General features: G+C 58.3%; 1 protein-coding gene, 1 long non-coding RNA gene and 1 pseudogene across 2 annotated transcripts in view; 2 read left to right on the forward strand and 1 right to left on the reverse strand.

The window, feature by feature from the left end:
* Positions 1–172: 172 nt before the first annotated feature.
* Positions 173–406, forward strand: LOC102249157 (annotated as a pseudogene).
* A 286-nt stretch (positions 407–692) lies between these two features.
* On the reverse strand, positions 693–1,740 carry LOC102251528. Its single transcript, XR_314110.2, has 3 exons — positions 1,729–1,740; positions 998–1,000; positions 693–846 (listed from the first exon to the last, which is right to left on the reverse strand). It is a non-coding gene; the product is annotated as an uncharacterized LOC102251528 (long non-coding RNA).
* A 1,261-nt stretch (positions 1,741–3,001) lies between these two features.
* Positions 3,002–20,490, forward strand: part of MYOM3 (myomesin 3) — a 54,088-nt gene continuing 36,599 nt past the window's right edge. Inside the window, exons 1-9 of the mRNA XM_005875199.2 lie at positions 3,002–3,107; positions 8,024–8,202; positions 8,432–8,512; positions 9,721–9,880; positions 10,830–10,987; positions 14,996–15,091; positions 17,063–17,151; positions 18,601–18,645; positions 19,098–19,238. Of these exons, the coding sequence (XP_005875261.1) occupies positions 8,042–8,202; positions 8,432–8,512; positions 9,721–9,880; positions 10,830–10,987; positions 14,996–15,091; positions 17,063–17,151; positions 18,601–18,645; positions 19,098–19,238 (931 nt within the window). The 5' untranslated portion in view covers positions 3,002–3,107; positions 8,024–8,041. The remainder of the gene's footprint in view (positions 3,108–8,023; positions 8,203–8,431; positions 8,513–9,720; positions 9,881–10,829; positions 10,988–14,995; positions 15,092–17,062; positions 17,152–18,600; positions 18,646–19,097; positions 19,239–20,490) is intronic.

Below are 20,490 nucleotides of genomic sequence, written 5' to 3' on the forward strand. Positions count from 1 at the left end.
GGAGAGAGCTGCCAAGTGTTCCCCCCAAAAGATGCTCTTAACACTGCACCAGGGGGAGGGAGAATGCCTAGAAAGGGGCTTTCGGCCTCGCGTCGCTGCCCCGCTGTCTGGCCCCGCGGACTCACGACTGGCGACCCGCTACTGACCAATCTGCCCGGCACTCGTGTGCAGTATGTCTGACTCCTCCAGCATCACCGTCACCGCTATGAAGAAAGCGGTTCAACAGCTCCGGCTATAGGCCGGGCTCACCCGCGAGGTTTCCCAGGCAGCTGCCAATCTGAAACAATTCTGTCTGCAGAATGCTCAACGTGACCCCCTGCTGATGGGAGTGTCTTCAAGTACCAATCCCTTCAGACCCAGAAAGCTTGTTCCTTTCTGTAGTGAAATGAACTGTGAAGGTGTCTAAACCACATTTCTTTTCTTTTTTTCCCCCCCTCTTTTATTTATTTATTATTTTTTATAATATATGTTTATTGATTTCAGGCAGGAAGGGAGAGGGAGAGAGAGATAGAAACATCTATGATGAGAGAGAATCATGGATTGGCTCCCTCCTGCACATCCCCTACTGGGGATCGAGCCCACAACCGGCATGTGCCCTTGACCGGAATCAAACCCGGGACCCTTTGGTCCGCAGGCAGACGCTCCATTCGCTGAGCCAAACCGGTTAGGGCTAAACCACTTTTCTTGAATCAGTGAATATTCAAAGAGAGCTAAAGCTGAAGCCTGTACAAAAAGCTTATTCTATAACATGTGCCATACTATACAAACTTCTGCTTTTGTCAGTCCTTAACATCTACCTCTCTGAATTTTCATGAATTTCTATTTCACAACAATGATTATTTTATACTAGAGGCCTGGTGCATGAAATTCGTGCATGGGGGAGGGGGTCCCTTAGCCTGGCCTGCACCCTCTCCAATCCGGGACCACTGGCTCCTAACTGCTCACCTGCCTGCCTGCCTGATCGCCCCTAACAGCCTCTGCCTGCCAGCCTGATCACTCCCTAACTGCTCTCCTGCCGACCTGATCACCCCCTAACTGCCCTCCCCTGCCAGCCTGATCACCCCCTAACTGCCCTCCCCTGCCAGCCTGATCACCCCCTAACTGCCCTCCCCTGCCAGCCTGATCACCCCCTAACTGCCCTCCCCTGCCAGCCTGATCACCCCCTAACTGCCCTCCCCTGCCAGCCTGATCACCCCCTAACTGCCCTCCCCTGCCAGCCTGATCACCCCCTAACTGCCCTCCCCTGCCAGCCTGATCACCCCCTAACTGCCCTCCCCTGCCAGCCTGATCACCCCCTAACTGCCCTCCCCTGCCAGCCTGATCACCCCCTAACTGCCCTCCCCTGCCAGCCTGATCACCCCCTAACTGCCCTCCCCTGCCAGCCTGATCACCCCCTAACTGCCCTCCCCTGCCAGCCTGATCACCCCCTAACTGCCCTCCCCTGCCAGCCTGATCACCCCCTAACTGCCCTCCCCTGCCAGCCTGATCACCCCCTAACTGCCCTCCCCTGCCAGCCTGATCACCCCCTAACTGCCCTCCCCTGCCAGCCTGATCACCCCCTAACTGCCCTCCCCTGCCAGCCTGATTGTCCCCTAACTGCTCTCCCCTGCTGGCCTGATCACCCCTTACCGCCTCTGCCTTGGCCCCCGCCACCGTGGCTTTGTCTGGAAGGATGTCTGGAATATGTCTGGTCTAATTAGCATATTACCCTTTTATTAATATAGATACACTGGCAGCAGCATACAAATAAAATACTTAGTATAAAAAGTAAAAAAGAAAAGAAAAGAAAGAAATGGGCAGGAAACTGAGATTTTGGCTGAGAAATCACCTGTGTTCTCTCTCTCTCTCTCTCTTTCTCTCTCTCGCTCCCCCCCCCCCCCATGAGAGGCCCCAAGGCACCAGGAAGAGTGACAGGCACAGTGTTGCTGGGCTCCTGAGGCCCCAGGACGGGGCCAGGGACAGCCTTCCCCAGACCCTGTCATCCCCTAGACCTGGCTCAGGGGTACCTCCCCGATCTCCCCTGTTGTAGCTGCCTGTCTCCTTCTAGATGCCTCCACATCATGGTCTTATCTTACTCACATCTGCCTTCTCAGTGGCCACCAGGCCTGGCAAAGGGCAGGTATGACCACTGTGAGGGAAAAGGATTGAGAGGGGGAGGGTGTAGGAAGGTTGGGAGGAAGGGTGCTGAGGAATTTGGACAGTGAAGAAGAGATGGCATCCCCACTCCCTTCTGCCTGTGCCACGTCCCCATACACACATGACTGTGACCACACAGGCGCTGGGTGAGTAGCTGCTGGGGGTGGTAGAGAGACAAGAAGCCACATACCCTGGCTGGCGTGGCTCAGTGGTTGAGCATCAACCTATGAACCAGGAGGTCATGGTTCAATTCCTGTTTAGGGCACATGCCTGGGGTGTGGGCTTGATCCCCAGTACGGGGCGTGCAGGAGGCAGCCGATCAATAATGCTCTCTCATCATTGATGTTTCTGTCTCTCTTTCTCTCTCCCTTCCTCTCTGAAATCAATATATTTAAAAAAAAAAAGCCACATACTTCCATTTTAGCCAGTGATAACTCTGAGCACATGCCTTCCACTGTCTTCATGAAGTGTGGGTGCCCATCTCACTGTCCCCGTTTTTTAGGAGGGAATCAGGTCAGAGGGGCTGGTGTCTTCCCCAAGGCCCTGGTCAGTGGGGGGAGAATTCAGATCAGAACTCCCAGCAGCTGGGAAACTCCCCTGATCCGCTCTCCATACAACCAGCCTGAGCTGTTCCCTCCTTCCACTCTCATGGGGGCTGGAGTTGGGCCGGAGGGACCCAGCCGGGACCCAGCCGGGACCCAGCGGAGCAGGAGGAGCCACCGGGAGGCCGGGTGGGTGGGGACAGCTCCACCTGTTGCCTCTGCCTGAGCAATGCTGGCCGGAGGGAGCAGCCCGTCCCTCACAGTCCCCGTCCATTGTCATCGCTGTCTCAGCTGCTATATTTAAGGCCGTGCAGGCTCCAGGATCGCACTCTCCTCCCGTCCCGCTGAGCCCAGGGCAAGAAGACATCAGGCATCCTCCGCCCTCTGGGATCTCCTCCCCACAGACGCCCAAGTGGACAGGCTGCCGCTGTGAGCACCTCCAGGGACAGGGTGGGAGGGACCCTCCAGGGATCCAGGCCCTCACTTCTCACTGGGAAGTGGGGTGTGGGGTGTGTGTGTGTGTGTGTGTGTGTGTGTGTGATGTGTGCGGGGAGGTGTGTGTGTGTGTGTGTGTGGTATCAGAGGGTGGTGGTGGTAGTGGTGTGTGTGTGTGTATGATGTGTATGATGTGTGGGAGGTGTGTGCGTGTGTGGTGTGTGGGGGGATGTGGGAGGGTATGTGTGTTTGTGTGTGATGTGTGTAATGCATAGTGTGTGTGTGATGTGTGTGGGGCGTGTGGGTGTGTGTGTGTGTGTGGGTGGTGTGTGTGGGGTGGTGTGTGTGTGTGTGTGATGTGTGGGGGGTGTGTGTGGGGGGTGTGTGTGGGGTGTGTGTGGGGGGTGTGTGTGGGGTGTGTGTGGGGGGTGTGTGTGGGGTGTGTGTGGGGGGTGTGTGTGGGGTGTGTGTGGGGGGTGTGTGTGGGGTGTGTGTGGGGGGTGTGTGTGGGGTGTGTGTGGGGGGTGTGTGTGGGGTGTGTGTGGGGGGTGTGTGTGGGGTGTGTGTGGGGGGTGTGTGTGGGGTGTGTGTGGGGGGTGTGTGTGGGGTGTGTGTGGGGGGTGTGTGTGGGGTGTGTGTGGGGGGTGTGTGTGGGGTGTGTGTGGGGGGTGTGTGTGGGGTGTGTGTGGGGGGTGTGTGTGGGGTGTGTGTGGGGGGTGTGTGTGGGGTGTGTGTGGGGGGTGTGTGTGGGGTGTGTGTGGGGGGTGTGTGTGGGGTGTGTGTGGGGGGTGTGTGTGGGGTGTGTGTGGGGGGTGTGTGTGGGGTGTGTGTGGGGGGTGTGTGTGGGGTGTGTGTGGGGGGTGTGTGTGGGGTGTGTGTGGGGGGTGTGTGTGGGGTGTGTGTGGGGGGTGTGTGTGGGGTGTGTGTGGGGGGTGTGTGTGGGGTGTGTGTGGGGGGTGTGTGTGGGGTGTGTGTGGGGGGTGTGTGTGGGGTGTGTGTGGGGGGTGTGTGTGGGGTGTGTGTGGGGGGTGTGTGTGGGGTGTGTGTGGGGGGTGTGTGTGGGGTGTGTGTGGGGGGTGTGTGTGGGGTGTGTGTGGGGGGTGTGTGTGGGGTGTGTGTGGGGGGTGTGTGTGGGGTGTGTGTGGGGGGTGTGTGTGGGGTGTGTGTGGGGGGTGTGTGTGGGGTGTGTGTGGGGGGTGTGTGTGGGGTGTGTGTGGGGGGTGTGTGTGGGGTGTGTGTGGGGGGTGTGTGTGGGGTGTGTGTGGGGGGTGTGTGTGGGGTGTGTGTGGGGGGTGTGTGTGGGGTGTGTGTGGGGGGTGTGTGTGGGGTGTGTGTGGGGGGTGTGTGTGGGGTGTGTGTGGGGGGTGTGTGTGGGGTGTGTGTGGGGGGTGTGTGTGGGGTGTGTGTGGGGGGTGTGTGTGTGTGTGATGTGTGTGGGGTGCTGTGTGTGTGTGTGTGTGTGTGTGGTTTGATGTGTGTGTGCTGGAGAGGAGCTGCCGGGAGATGTGGAAGGAGAGGTAGACATGTGCTTAGGCAGCACCCAGTGAAAGGGGGAGGGGAGCCTAGACATCTCCCTCCACGCCCTGCTGTGCGGTCGGGGTCTTCTGAGCTGAGCCCCTGAGCCCCTGTGATGCGAAAGCTGAGAAACAAAAGGCCCCTGGGGGTGCCTGGGGGTGAGGCGCCTGCATGGCAGGGGCAGGGTGGGCTGCAGGCCCAGCTAACCTAAGCCGTGCCCGGGCCTGCGCGACAGGGAGAGAGAGCCAGCCCGCTGGGCCCAAGCCACAGGCCAGAGGGCGCTCACCCAGCCTGGTTCCCTGGCAGGAAACTGAGGCCCAGACAGGGCAGAAATGGTCTCAGTTGCTCAGCAGCAAGGTCAGAATTCCTGCCTCTTTGACGCTGGTGGGGCAGAAAGACTGACAGGCTGTCTCTGCTCCGCCCACAGGGCCCACACAAAGCTGCACCCCCTGCACCCCCTCCTCCCTCCCCCCAGCACCTCTCTGTCCCTCCTGAGGAAGGGGAGAGGCCGCCTTGCCCCTCAGAGGGCTGTGCAAAAGCAGGCTGAGGCTTGGGAGGCAAGTGGCCACATGGCAGGACCTCTAGCCCCAGCTTTGCCCCCCCCCACCAGAGGGCAGGGGGGTGTTTCTCACCAGCCCTCACCCCACAGACCCCTCCCCACCAGGCACACAGAGCGTCTGGGAAGAGGGCAGGGGAGGCTGTGCTCCTGATGCTTAATCCTGAGCTCAGTCAGCGCTTTAAAAAGAACCGATGGCTCATCCGCTAAAGCGGCGTCTGGTTTCGGGGAGGCCCAGGAGGTCAGGGATGGGGGCCAGGCCCACCCACTGTGCGAACTGGGACGGAGCACGGGGAAGGGAGCCAGCCACTGACGCCAGGGAACGTGAAACCGCAGTGGCTGGGGCCAGGGCCACGGTGTCCCGGGAAAGCCGCCCCCCACCCCCACCCCCAGGGTGGTACCCACAGCTCTCCTCTGGCTGTGAGGAGTAAAGAGCAGGAGACAGCCATTCTCTGGGTGAGGCAGACCCTCTTCCTCGGGGCGACCGGATGGGAACCCACGGGTGCTGTCCTGTTATGTTCAACCGAGGTCAGGGCATGAGGCCGAGGAAGCTTCGGGGCAGCCGTGGCCCCAGCAACACCCCTCAGTGGTCCAGCCTCTCTTGGGGGCTCTTTGTGGACACACAAAAGGAACAAACCGTCAGGAACTGGGAGGCGTCGGTAAGCGCCCACCAGAGGTGGCATTTGGCGCCTGAGCCCCTGACACCCCACACAGGCCTCAGGCCCAGGGTCCCGGGGAGGCCAGTGGGCCTCCTGCCATGAACTTAGAGACGTGGTCACTCAGGTGCCCTGTTCACACCAGATCAGAACACACACACACACACACATACACACACACATACACACATACACACGCCCTGGGCGGGCGGGGCCAGGACCCCCAAAGCTGGGCCTCGTGGAAGCAGGCAGCACCGGGCTGAAGTGTTAGTCTCGTCTGCTTGCTTCTTCCTGTCCAGGTTCTGCATCAGGTCCAAGCCGGGCAAGGACCCTCCCAGGTCAGAGGCCTGCCCCCCAGGACCCCCACCTGGAGAGCGTGTCAAAGCCGTTCAGGGGACTCTCCAAGCATCCCAGAGCCTCGGCCTCAGAGGGGCCTCAGGGGGGCACAGAGCCACCTCTGGGAGGGGACTTAGCACAAGAACCCACAGCAGCGAGTGCGGGGCCTCCTCACCTCCTCTCCAGGGTTCGCTCCCTGATCCCTGAGTCTCTTTCAGACCAATTTGATCCAATCCCACTGGGCACCACCTGGGGCCCAGACCTGAGCCTTGGGAATACAAGGGGGACCCCACTCCCTTGTGACCCCCTTACAAGAAGAAAGGCCATGTGGCCCACTGTGTCCCCAGCCTCGGCCCAGGCCTGGCCCTGAGTAGATGGCGTAGAGGTCGAGAGAGCTGAGTGGGGCAGACCCGGTGCCAGTCGTGGCCCCGCCACCGCCTGCTGAGTGGCCTTGGGCAAGCACGTCCCCTCCTCACAAGTAAAGTGGCTGATGACAGCGCCGCCGTGTGATTTGGATTGTTGCAGGGACCGGGAACGATGCACCTGAAAACTCCTAACACGCGGCCTGGCCCACAGTGAGCACATGCTGTGGTGACTTTTAATTCATTTACAACCTTGTTGAAGGTCAAGGTGCACAGATATGAAGTAATTAAATGGTCAGAGGAGGCATTTTTTGAGTCAGAGCTAACTTGTCAAGTCCAGATACAAAGTACAAAAGGAATTAGAGGAGGGAAGTCTAAGTCAGCGGTCGCCAACCTTTCGGACCTCATGGACCACCAGTGTCCACGGACCACCAGGTTGGCGACCACTGTTCTAAGTGGCCTGCAGTTTTTCAGCAGCGCTTAGAAAAAATAACGTGAATGTCTATCACTTATAAGTACCTACTATGCGCCGGCCACTCATCAAACCTCTATAACCACCTGAGAGGTCGATAGACCCATTTTATAGATGAGGAACCAAGTCATAGAGCAGCAGTTCTCAACCTGTGGGTCGCGACGCCTTTGGCAGTCAAACGACCCTTTCACAGGGGTCGCCTAAGACCATCCTGCGTGTCAGATATTTACATGACGATTCATAACAGTAGCAACATTACAGTTATGAAGTAGCAACGAAAATAATTTTATGGTTGGGTCACAACATGAGGAACTGTATTTAAAGGGCCAGAAGGTTGAGAACCACTGTCATAGAGTCTTGCCCAAGGTCACACACTTATAAACTGGAATGAGAAGCTGCGATCACAGTGGGTGGCGGGGCCGGTGGGGGGGCGGGGGGCTGGCCCCAGAGTCTCCACACTCAGCCTTCGTGCTCACTTACGCATGCTCTGCTCACATGCTCGGGTTGGGCTTTGAAGTGTGACTAGAAAAGCAGCAGCAGGAGAAGATGCTCCAGGTGAAGAAACCAGTGAAGGCTCCAGGTTAGGACTGCGTGTGGCGAATGCAAGGAGAGCAGAGCAAGGACAGCTGCCCATCCTGGGTCTAGAACACTCCTTGGACATTACAGCCACCAATCATTGGGAAGCTGGGGCCCAGGGAAGGCAAGGCCTTGCCCCAGGTCACACAGCGAGGCAAGGACAGAGTTGCGGCTGGAAGCCTGATCCCCAAAGCGGGGCTGTACTCACTCAGCTGGGGGAGGCGGGGGGTGGCAGATAAGCCAGGCTCAGGGCACAAAGTCCACCTCTGTCACCTTGGGCGAGTCCCTCTCCCTCTCAGGCCTCCGTTCCCCTGCCTGCCCACTGGAGAGAGAACCCCCCACCCCGCCACCCACCAACCTCCCCGAGATGCTGGGACCACGTGGGGAAGGGATGGGCCCACGCCTGGTGGAGTGACCCTGCGGCCTTGGCTTGGCAGGTTGTCGTTTTCGCAGCCATGACTCTGCCCCACAGCCCTGGAAATGTGGGGGAGCCCCAGCCCCCCCAGGCCGTGGAGGTCCACAGGGTGGAGCGCCGCCAGGAGGAGGAGCAGAAGGAGCAGCGGCAGCACAGCCTGCACATGGGCTCCTCGGTGCAGAGGCGGACCTTCCGCAGCAGGTGGGAGCATCAGGGACCCCGCCCCGGCCACTGCCCTACCCCTGGGGTCCCTAGTCTGAGGGGGAGGTTCCAGTCTGAGGGGGGAGGCGTGGCCCTGCTTCCTGAGACCCCAGTCTGAGGGAGAAGGCACAGCCACGCCTGCTGGTCGCTGGGGTGGAGGTCGGTAGCTGCAGCCTTAAACTCGGGGAGCCCCGGCCAGACCCCCGCCATGCCTCTCTTTCCCGGGCAGTGAGGAGGAGTACCAGTTCAGCGCCGCAGACCACGCCCTCGCAGCCGCCTTGGCCCTCACAGCCTCCTCCGAGATGTCTTGGTAAGTGAAGCGACCTTTCCAGAGAGCCCTGGGCTCAAAGGGGCCATCCCATCCAGGCCCCGCCTCCTCCTGGGCTCCCACTCTGCTCTTCACGCTGCCCAGAGTGACACATCTAGACTAAAGGGGCTAGACCAGTGATGGCGAACTTTTGAGCTCGGCGTGTCAGCATTTTGAAAAACCCTGACTTAACTCTGGTGCCGTGTCACATATAGAAATGTTTTGATATTTGCAACCATAGTAAAACAAAGACTTATATTTTCGATATTTATGTTATATATTTAAATGCCATTTAACAAAGAAAAATCAACCAAAAAAATGAGTTCGCGTGTCACCTCTGACACGCGTGTCATAGGTTTGCCATCACTGGGCTAGACCAAGGTCAAAGCCCAGGACTGTCTGACCACAAAGCCCACCTCGCCGCCCTGAGTCCACAGGCAGTAGTGAGGGACCATCCCCGAGAGAGGGTGGGGGTCCACCCTTCCCCAGCCGGCTGCACATGGGGGAGGAGGAGCATGTGAAGGAGCCCCAAGTTTCAGACACGAGTCCCAAGACTGGAAAGGCCTCTGAGTGTGAGAACATCAGGAGGCCGCGCCCTGGGCTGGGAGGCCTGGGTCCTGGTCCTGGCTGACCCGAAGCAAGTCCCTGAGCCGCCGGTGTCTGTCCTGTCGAATGGCGAGACCAGCCCGGCCGGTGTGTCTCAGTGATTGAGCGTCGACCTATGAGCCAGGAGGTTGCGGTTCGATTCCCGGCCCAGGCACATGCCCACCCCCAAACAGAGCAGCAGCTGCCGGGTTGAGGCTCAGTCCCCAGGAGGGGGCCTGCAGGAGGCAGCCGATCGATAATTCTCTCTCATCATTGATGTTTCTCTCTCCCTCTCCCTGTCCCTCTCCCTTCCTCTCTGAAATCAATAAAATATATTAAAAAGAAATAAATAAAATAAAATGGCAAGACTAATGCCTGTCCACTTAGTTGCAGTGAAAACAGGAGGGACAATGGTTTGTGAAAGGGCCTTGCAAACCATATTGAGAGCAGCTATTATGCACCTTCTGTAAGCAGGACCCATGCACGGTATTTTGGAGGCAAGAGAGGATTAAAAGTTGCTCTTGTCCTCAAGGAGCGTAAAATACAGGTGGCAATGCTGGGCGTGGGGATGGCACTGCCCTTCCCCAAACTGAGGTTCTCAGCCACTGAGTCCTCTATCGCCACAGGGAGGCCCAGCTGAGGCGCCAAACCTCCACCGTGGAGCTGGAGGAGCGAGGGCAGAGGCGCGTGGGATTCGGCAATGACCTGGAGAGGACGGACATCGCCTTCCTCCGGACCCAGTGGCTGCTGCGCCAGAGCCGAGACCGGAAGGCGCTGAGACGGCGGGTGAGGGGATGGGCTGGGGACCCCAGGGGCCCGAGGCCTGGGACCCATCACATGCCACCCACCTCACTCTACCCCCTTCTCTCTCTTTTTTAAAAATATATCTTATTGATTTCAGAGAGGAAGGGAGAGGGAGAGAGAGATAGAAATATCAATGGTGAGAGAGAATCATTGATCGGCTACACCCTGCACACACCCTACTGGGGATTGAGCCCGCAACCCAGGCATGTGCTCTGACCGGGAATCAAGCCGTGACCTCCTGGTTCATAGGTTGGTGCTCAACCACTGAGCCACACCGGCTGGGCTCTCTACCCGCTTCTCAAGAAGCAGCTGGACATCAGGAAAGAACCCCGGCCCTGGACGTGGACCCGGGTTTGAATCCCGGTGCCCCGTCCCTAGCTGTGTGACCTTAGATAAGCCACTGATTCCTCCTGAGGCTTTCTCGTCTGCAAAATACATGTCTGTGGTTGTACCAGCCCCCTGCTGAGATGTGAATTAAATGAGACTGAGCTTCTAAAGTCACTTTCCCAGGGCCCAGAACTCAGCAGGCCCTCAGGAAATCTATTCCTGACAAATGCCAGGGGCTGAAGTCACGCTCCTTACCCCCTCCCTGGGCAGGAGAGCAATGCCCATAGTTTTCACATATTAACTCATTGGATCCTCACTCCAGCCCCACAGGAGGGCGGGGGGAATGTTATTATCGGTCCATTTTGCAGAAGAGGAACCTGAGGACTTGCCTATGGTCTCACAGCCAGGAAGTGGCAGAGGTTGGCCGTGACCCCGGCCCGCTGGGTCCACGGGTCATGGGCCGCACTGCCTCTCCGGTGCTGCTGAACGCTCCAGTTCCCGTGGACCTGACTCCAGAGCCAGGTGTCGGGGAGAGGTGGCCGTGAAGATGGGGGGGAGTTGGTGCCCAGGCTCAGAGGGGTCACAGACCTGCTCCTGCCTCCAGACAGAGGAGAAGGTTCGGGAGGCCAAAGAGCTGAGGGAGCTGTGTTCCGGCCGCGGGCCCTGGTTCTGGATCCCACTTCGCTCCCACGCCGTCTGGGAGCGCACCACGGTCCTGCTGACCTGCACCATCCAGGCCTCGCCAGCACCCCAGGTCACCTGGTAAGACACTGGGGCTGGAGAGAAGGGCCCTCGCCTCATCACTATGGTTACGTGAGTGTGAGTTCCTTACTCCCAACATCCTCCAGGAGCCCAGTCCCTGCCGCAGCAGTTCCTGCTGCCTTAGAAAAGCTGCAGCCCCACAGACCCTGAGCCCTGCCCAACACCCGCCCCCCCCAAACAGAGCAGCAGCTGTTGGGGAGGCTCAGAAGGGGGTATTCTTAGCTGCCTCCCAGCCAGCCTGGGGCTAGAAGGCTGAGCCACCAGGGAGCCAGCACTTGTAAAAATACGATTCTGGTGGCATGAGAAGGCAGCTGCTCCCAGCTGGGGATCTCCAGGGTTAGAGGATGATGGCAGGAGGCAGGGAAGGGGGCAGGGGAGCAGGGGAGGAGGCAGGGAGGGCAGGGGCTCTACAAGGAGGAGCTCAGGCCTAGAGTGGGAACCCTACACTCCAGGCCTAGCTCTCTCTCCCTCTACTAACTCACTGTGTGATCTTAGCTACATCTCTTAATCTCTCCAGTCCTGCCTTAGTTTTCTATTCTGTAAAATGGGTTGAAGACCTCCTGTCCAGCTTGCATGTGCTGAGGATCTAATGCCACAACAATGTGGAAGCTCTCAGAACTTGAAAGGTGCTCGAAAAGCAGGAGATGTCATTCCTGGGGGGTGGCAGGTGTCTCCTGAACAAGCTGGTGGAGATGGGAGTGGGCATGGCCATGTTCGGGGTCTCGGTTCTAGGACTGAAGGAGGCGTGTCCTTCACACAGCTGAGCCCACTGCTTCCTGAGTTCCCCTGAGTCTAAGGCCCATTATCACTCACGTTGGAAGATGAGTAAGGGTTTTCAGCCAATATTTACAATAAGTATACTCTGTCCCAGGCCCTGACTTGGGCACCGTGGTATAGAAATGACTCAGACACAGCCTCAGCCTCAACTGGGGGAACTCCCAGCCCAGAAGAGAAACGTCGACACACAGAGAAATGAATTCATGAGTGACATTTGAGCTAAAAGTGTGAAGGTGGAGGAGGAAGTGGCTACCTCCACCTGGAGGATCCAGGAAGGCTTCTCGGAGGAGGTGCCACATAAGCCAGATCTAGAGGTTGAACAGACCATGGTCTAGTAGGAGAGAGAAGATAAGCACACAAAAAACGAGGTCACAAAAGAAAAAGCAACATCTAATACTTGAACCCGCTTTACATTGACTCAGCACTTTTCTCTCATTTGAGCCTCGAGGCCACCCATGAGGGAGGGACTATTGTCCCCATTTCATAGATGAAGATATCAAGGCTCATAGAGGCCGTGTGTCCTAGGATTCAAATTCAGGTCTTTTGCCTTCCAGCCCATAGCTCTTTCCACGGCCGAGAGAGTAGGAACGTCATAATTATAGTTCTTTTTTTTCTTTTCTTTAAAGCACACATAATGTTTCAGAAGTCAGAGAAATAGAGAGCACTTAGGCCAGGAGCACTCAAGAAAGGCATCTTGAGGGTGTTGACACTGGGGCAGGCCATTGCCAGGTGGCATTCATTCAAACAAGTGTGCCAGGCACCATGCAGGGCACTGGAATGCTGTGGGGTCCAAAGCAGTGCCTGCCTGCAAGTTTCTGGTCCCGTAGGAGGACCGCATCCAACAGCTGGGCTGGGCCAAGTGGGGGTCAGGCCTCAGCTGTCCTGGCCCGGCAGCCAGCCCTGCCCTGCCTGCCCTGGCACTGAGGCCCACCTCAAAGACACTCTGTGGGAGCCTCTCGACAAGGGGCTTGTTTCTACCCCTGCCAGCACTGTTGCCACAGCAGGGCAACGTTGCCACAACAGCATTCCTTGTTTGTAAGGGGTGGGAGCCAGGCCAAGCCCACCTCCAGCTGCAGGGACTCAGGTTGCCTCTGTGGCTCCTGGCTTCGGGGGCTGGTTTTCCATCATCAATCACCTCCCACAGGGCCACACGTCATCCTGGGACTGGCCTCCAGAGCTCTGTCCAGGCCCCAGGAGAGACCCAGCCCCCAGGCCGGGAGGAAGATCCTGGCCCACCAGGCTTGTCAGGAGAGTCCTTCATTCAGCAATTATTGAGCACTTCCTGAATGCAGGGGCAACAACAGGGCAGGGTAGGCAAGGCCCCGTCCGGCCATGTTAATGCTGCAGAAGCGGGCCCTGGACATGATTCTACCTGATTCCAGAATCAATCTCCTAGGCCGAGCAGCCTTAAAAATTAAAATCTAACACCAAATATGTAAAGAAAAATATAAACTTCGATAACTCTTTTATGTGGCCATCTCTAAGCCAGGCTCTGGGCTGGGCGCCTGCTCTCTCTGTCTCATTTGATGCTGTTTTATGATTGTTGGCCACTTGGGATCATCAGCACAGCCCATGCCAACGAGGGCCCACTGTACAGGCAGGAGAAGCCCAGAGAGAGGGCGAGATGAGCACCGAGGTCCTTGGCGGTCCAGGTCATTCCCAGAGCTGGCCAGGCCGAGGTGTCTGGAATGTTCCGATGGGGGGGAGGGGAGGGGCTGACCTTGGCCCCCAAGCCTGGGAGAGGTGGAGAGACTGGGCACGAAGATGAGGCACCACCTCCCCACAGAAGACCTAGTTGGGTTCCTTTCAGAAGAGGGTGTAGCCTGAGGTTTATGTGGTAGAGCGTGGGCAGGGCACTGTTTGGTTGCCATGGAGACAAACAGGGCAAGGCGTGGGAGAGCCAGGTCCAAGGAAGGCAACGCACTGAGGCCAGGGTGCCCTCTCTCGGCTGAGGCCTGCTGTCAACTGCAACCACCACTGGGGCAGACTGTCCATGCAACGCAGAGAGGCCCAGAGAGGGGGACTGACTTGCCCGAGGTCACACAGCAATATGTGTCAAGGCCTCGCAACCTTCACAGACTTTCATCTACCAGCCCTGACTCAGGCTCCAGGCCTCCCGCAATGGCCTATGGACAGAGGCAAGACCATCACCTCGGAAGGGAGAACAGGACCCAGTGTGCACAGGAGACAAGCAGCGGCATCCAGGGGCAGAGGGGACCCGCTGGGCCACCCTTGGGAATCACCTGAGAGTTTCAAACACACCGATGCCCAGGTCCCACCTCCAGGAATTCTGATTTTAATTCTGGGATGCAGCCTGGGCATGGAGAATTTTTTAATGGTTTAAATAAGATCGTTTATTTTTCTTTCATAAAAGTGTCTGATGTAGACAGGGTGGGGCTGCCGTGGCAACTCGGCTCCCGGGTTACTCAGGGATCAGGCCTGGTCTTCCCTCTGCGAGACGGCAGTCATCCCGGCCACAGTCTGCCTCCGGGTGGAAGGGAGATGACACCGAAAGGGGCGGGAGCAGCCACATGACACCTGTTTTCCTTTCTGTTGAGAAGACTCAGTCACATGGCTACCAGAAAAAGAGGCTAGGAAAGATGCTATATAGTTACAGGCTCGGGGATCATTTCTGTCCCTTTAGAATAAGAGGAGAATATCTGTAGGAGAATAATTAGTAGTTTCTGATGCAAATTCCCAAATTCTTATGTTTCAAATCTGGACATGGAGATTTTTAAAGTTGCCTCTAGTGTTTCAAGAGTCAAGATAAAGAGCCGCTGTTCTGAGGGGTCGACAGGGAGGGAGGGAGGGATGGGGGTTCCTTCCTTGGCCACCCGCCTCAGAGGAGAGAAAATCTAGGGCCTATTCCCTGGAGGTATCCCGATATGGGGAGGAGCAGCTATCCCTAGTTACAGGCCCCCTCTTCTCTGCCCCCCAGGAGAGGAATGAACTCGAGAGCATCTATAATGTTCAGGGCGCTGGAGAAAAGCTTTCCATATCTTATCCCATTTAATCGGTGTAACAACCCTTCAAGGTTGGTTGCCTTGCTTACACCCATTTCTCAGATGAGAACAACCGAGGTTCAGATCAGTGAAAGTGCTGCCCAGGATCACACAAGCGAGTAAGCAGCACAACGTTGAGGTTGGAACCCAGGTCCGAGAGACTACAAATCTTTCCCGCTCGCTCGAAACCACACTGCCCACCACAGCTCGATGTACTGTGTCTCCACAGGTACAAAAATGACATGCAAATCGATCCCCGCCTCTTCCCGCCTGGAAAGTACCGAATCACCAACAACTACGGGCTGCTGACCCTGGAGATTAGGAGGTGAGACAGAGCCATGAGCCCCAGGCCCCAACACCCCTGAAGCAGGATTCCCAACCCTTCCTCGGAGCTGTTTCCTGAGCGCGCAGCATCTTCAGAAGAGTCTGGGGTGCTTGTTAAAACACCACTTCATGGAAGGACCCTCCTCTCACCCCCAGAGATTCAGATGAAGTAGGTGTGGAGGGGGACCCAGGAACCAGTATGTAACACGCACCCCCATGGGGTTCAAATGCCTTGAAATACACAACGAGTAGCAAGGACTGGATGCTGGAGCAAGGCAAGTTGGGAGAGCTCCTTGCTGGGGGAGAGAAACCACAAATCCTTACACACACACACACACACACACACACACACACACACGCGCGCGCGCGCGCGCATGCACGCGTGCATGCACTCACACATACAAGTGCCAGGGGAAGCAGTTGGAAGGGAGAGTTAGACAGGCCTTTCGGGAGATGGTGAGTCTAAAGCAAGGTTTTGCAGGAAGAGGCCACGTGTGTGGGGGAAGGCACGCAAGCAGTCCCCAGGTATGCATTACTCATGGGCTGCCATGTGTTGATTCCTCCCAGCGCCAAGCCCTGTGCTTGGTGCTGCACAGTCAGGGGACAGCGCCCACCACTGTTCTTGCAGGGAAGCCTGTGGCAAATCCTCACACACACACACACACACACACACACACACACACACACGCGCGCGCGCGCGCGCATGCACGCGTGCATGCACTCACACATACAAGTGCCAGGGGAAGCAGTTGGAAGGGAGAGTTAGACAGGCCTTTCGGGAGATGGTGAGTCTAAAGCAAGGTTTTGCAGGAAGAGGCCACGTGTGTGGGGGAAGGCACGCAAGCAGTCCCCAGGTATGCATTACTCATGGGCTGCCATGTGTTGATTCCTCCCAGCGCCAAGCCCTGTGCTTGGTGCTGCACAGTCAGGGGACAGCGCCCACCACTGTTCTTGCAGGGAAGCCTGTGGCAGGTGAGGAGACAGAGGCTGCGAGAGGTCAGGGTCCTGCACAGCTTTCACGGGGCAGGCCCGGGGTTTGAGCCAGTCCCTCCATCTGGGTTCCTCCCCATACACCAAACCCTCCACTTCAACCAGCTGGGGCTTCAGAGACACGGGTGTGAGCGGGACACTGATCCTACCCTCCGAAGCAAAGGAGGGGCACACAGATCAACACCTGGCCATACAATGCTACAGAGGGAGGTGTCCCTGGGCTGCGAAGCCAGGGAAGGCAGGCAGGCCTGGGGCGCGGGGTGGGGGGATGCTTGTAGAGGCAGGTGGGACTGGCAGCGTGAAACAAGAGGGATCCCTACCCTGAGCTGCCAGGGGGAGTGAGGGGACACCTAGGGGCCTCTCTGCTGGCTGATGGGTGCCAGATGGGCCACATCCTGCCAACTACTCTGTCACGGTGCCTCTGGGATGGAGCTGGCCCAGGCCTCCACTGCGAACATGACAGGGTTGGCCTGGGTGGTGGGGAGACCTGGGCCTGAGATTGAGAACACCTGGGCATCGGGCCCAGTTCTGCCTCGGACTGGCAGAGTGTCTCGGCAAGCCTGTGCCCGGAGCCTGCTCCAGGCCTCTGATCTGCAGGTGTTGATGGGGGAGGCCATGCCTGGGAGAGGGCTTTCCGCCCTAAAGCTGGTTGAATTCCAGTTGCTGTGTGACTCTGGGCTCGGCGCCTAACCTCTCTATTCCTGCTGAGTCAGCAATAACCATCATCGCTTCAGAGCACTTTCACCTGAGAGGGGTTAGGTGGTGTCAGCTCCCCAGTTCCCGGAGGTGGACACGGCATGGAGGGAGCAGTGGCCAGCCCACAGGCACATGGCTTTTCAGAGGTGGAGCCGAGCCAGAGCCTGAAGTCTCCCCAGCCCCAGGCCTCCCCGTTAAGCCCCACCTTTCCCACCGCAGCTGGGGACTTGAGTTTCCCAGGGAGCCCAGCAGTCTTGGGGGGCACTTCTCCCTCTCTCCTCCTCAGGTGCACCATGGAGGACACGGGCACCTACACGGTGAAGGTGAAGAACGCCTACGGCCAGGCCTCCTCCTTCGCCAAAGTCCTGGTCCGCAGTAAGTCCTTCTGCCCCCACAGGCCAGGCCGGCCCACAGCAAACCCAGGATGAGCAGATGAGGACCTGAGTCTGCGGTCAGACTCCAGGAAGGGCCCCGGCGCAGGGGTATTCGGCCTGGGATCAGGTGACCAGGGCAGCCAAGGAGATGCTTGCTTCCCTGGGTTCTTTGGAGCAAGTGAGAGTCCCTGCCCTCAGCCTGCACAACCTATACAGCCGTCTCCGAAGAGCGCTTGTCCTGTCGGGTTGGGCTTGAGTCCAGGTCCAGCTCAGGGCCTCTGAGGGTGACCTGGCACCACCTGCCCTGCTGAGGGGTCCTCGGGGGCAAAGGCCAAACCCTACCAACTCCCTCCTGACTCCCACTGCCCCATTTGGCTGTGCTCAGAATCAAGCCCAAGGTCAGGCTTCAGGCCCTGCCCCCTCTGCCCGCCCATCCTCCCCCTCACTTCCTCCAGACCCCGCTCCCCTCTCCATCAAGGCCAGCAACTTTGGATCCACCAGGCTTCTTCTTGGGCCCCAGACTCCAGCCAAGTTCTCACTGAGACCACCCACTGCCTGCCACCCGACCCCTCCCCTGCTCTCACCTCCGTAGCATCTGTGGGGGTCCTCGCGGGAGGCCTGGGGCTGGGAGGCAGGCGCTTTGGGTTCTGGTCCTGAGTCTTCCACTGACTCTGTGTGACCTTGGGCAGCAGGTCCTGGACCTCTTTCCAGGGACCAATGCCACATGACAGCTTCCGGCTGGTTAGGCGATTATACCTCAGTTTGCTCACCTGTCTGAGAGGGTTATAAGGGCACCAACCCGCAGGCCTATTGTGGAATTAAGTTAATATGCGGCACGTGGTACTTACTATGTGACCAGAAGCGTTCTTACTATTCTCTGGTGTCTGTGCCAATATCTCTTTGGATTTCACCCTTACGCCCCCTGATGGCTCCCTTAGCACTGCCCATCCCCTTGTGATCCTGGCTGTGAGTCGGGCAAGGGAAGAAAGCCATTTATTTATTTACTTATTTAAAATTTTTTATTGATTTCAGAGAGGGAGAGAGAGAGAATCATTGACGTTGCCTCCTGCACTCCCCCTACTGGGGATGGAGCCCGCAACCTGGGCATGTGCCCTGACCAGGAATTGAACCGGGAGCTCCCGGTTCATAAGTGGACGCTCAACCACTGAGCCAGCCAGCTGGGCAGGAAGCCCTTTATTGAGCACCTCTGGCTGAGGCTTTGTTCATGTGAATTCACTTGTTCAGAACCCCCCCACCACCGGGTAGGAATCGCAGTCCCCATTTTACCGAGGTAGAAACTGCGGCACAGAGGGGTGAAGGAGCTTTCCCAGAGCCCAAGGGGGAGCCCCTCTGTTGAGCAGGACTCAAACCCACACCAAGGCCATGCTGCCGCAATCTAGCAGGAACGTGGGTCCGAACCGCCTCAGACTCCGCATGCTCTGCTTTTCAGCTTACCTGGGGAAGGATGCCGGCTTCGACTCAGAGATCTTTAAAAGTAAGGAGGCTGGGGGAGGGCTGAGCCTTTGTGGGGAGGGGGTCTGGGACTTCTCGTCAGGCCGCCCACAGCCCCCCTTTAGAATACAGCCGTCCATTGCCCACTAAGGAATGTCCCCATGGGTTTGCCTCTGAGCTGTTAACATTTGCAGGCTGGTTTCTGGGGTCCCAAGGCCGCTGCTGAGTTGCCCAGTGGCCAAAACGGAGTGAAAAGGGCAAAGGCAAAAAGACAAATGGACGTGACCTTTGGGCAGTTGCTCTTTCGGCTCGTCTGGTCCCACCTAGATCATCTCTCCCCCACCCCAGGACCAGGCCCCCCTTCTCGTGAAAAGCACCTCAAGTACTGTGACTAGAGAGTGGGGACACCCCAGAAGGGTCCTTGCTCCCACCCAAGCCCCAGGCCAGGCTGGTGGCCTCAGGAGACTTCTGTCCTCAATGTCTGGCCCCACCCAGGACTGATGTTCGGCCCCAACGTGGACTTCACCTCGGTGCTGAGACCGGTCTTCGCCCGCGAGAAGGAACCCTTCTCCCTGACCTGCTCATTTTCAGAAGACGTATTAGACGCGGAGCAGAACATTCAGTGGTTCCGAGACGGTAGGACCCCCGTCCCAGGCCCCAGCCTTCAGAGGCAGACGTGGAAGGGGGACTGCAGCCCTGACTTCATGGCCAACCCTGGGCCCCGAGCATCCATGTGGCAGGGCAGGGGAGGCCCAGGCGTTCAGGGGCCCTCAGCCTGGGAGGAGGGAGGAAGCCCCTGCCTGTGGAGAGCCCGTCATGGTCAGGCCCTGGCTCAGCCCTAAGAGTGAGCGATGGCATCCACAGCCACGGGAACTGAGGCCAAGGCCAGGGGGCAGGAGGGCACGAGGGGGTTCAGGGCAGCTTGTGACAGTCGTGCAGGGCTTTGCAGAGTCCGGGGGTGGGTGCTGGTGAATAAACACCACCCGGGAGCTGGAAGACCTGGGTGGCACAGGCAAGGCTGCAGAAGGCTGGTCAGATACAGCAGAGAGGTGCCCAGCCGGGAGGAGGATGGCTGGACCTCCTCCCCACCTGTGACCAGGCCCGCAGCCAAAGGACAAGGAATACAGCCGCCCCCACCCCACCCCAGCACGGCAGCTCTGAGCCGGGCCGGCTGCACCTGCCAGGACAGGGGGTGCGGAGGAGGGGAGGGGCCACGGGGAGCCCCGAGGAACAGCTGCAATAACCAGTGTAGATGTTTTCCCAGCCCGTGGGTCCTCCAGAATAGAGGTGCCGACAGGAGGGAGGGGCCTTGGAGTGGGATAAAGAGCAGGATGGCCCAGCAGCGTGGCCCTGGGGCAGGGCCCACGCCCTGAGTCCCAGAGCCCCTTCCTCAGTCCCTATTCCTCTCCCTAAGGTCCCACCAACTGAGTCCCCATTCTCCTCGATGACCCCTACCCCCCAGTGAGCCCTCTACCCTCCTCACTGCCACCCCAGCTCTCTCAATGAGCCCCACCCCTTTTCTGAACCCCCCTCAACAAGCCCTCACTCCCTTCATCCGGTTCGCTATCCCCCCTCACTGAGCTCCCACACCTTCCTAGAGCTCCAGCCCCTTCAATGAGTCCCCGGTCCCCTCACAGAGCCCCTGACCCTCACACAGGCCCCATCTCTTGTTTTCACTTTCTCACAGAACCTCCAACTGCTCACTGAGCCACCAACCCAGCCGTTTCCCTAAATCCTCATTCCCCTGGTTGAGGTCCCAAACCCCTTCCCTGGGCCCTGCCCTACCCTCTTCTAGAGAGCTCAGTGGCCACTTTGGCAAAGCCCTGGAGGCCACCTCCCCCTCCCTGACTCCCCAGCTGAGCCTCAGGCTATAGCCACACCAGCCCCA

The sequence above is a fragment of the Myotis brandtii genome, unplaced genomic scaffold (assembly GCF_000412655.1).
Source record: "Myotis brandtii unplaced genomic scaffold, ASM41265v1 scaffold456, whole genome shotgun sequence".
Classification (NCBI taxonomy): domain Eukaryota; kingdom Metazoa; phylum Chordata; class Mammalia; order Chiroptera; family Vespertilionidae; genus Myotis; species Myotis brandtii.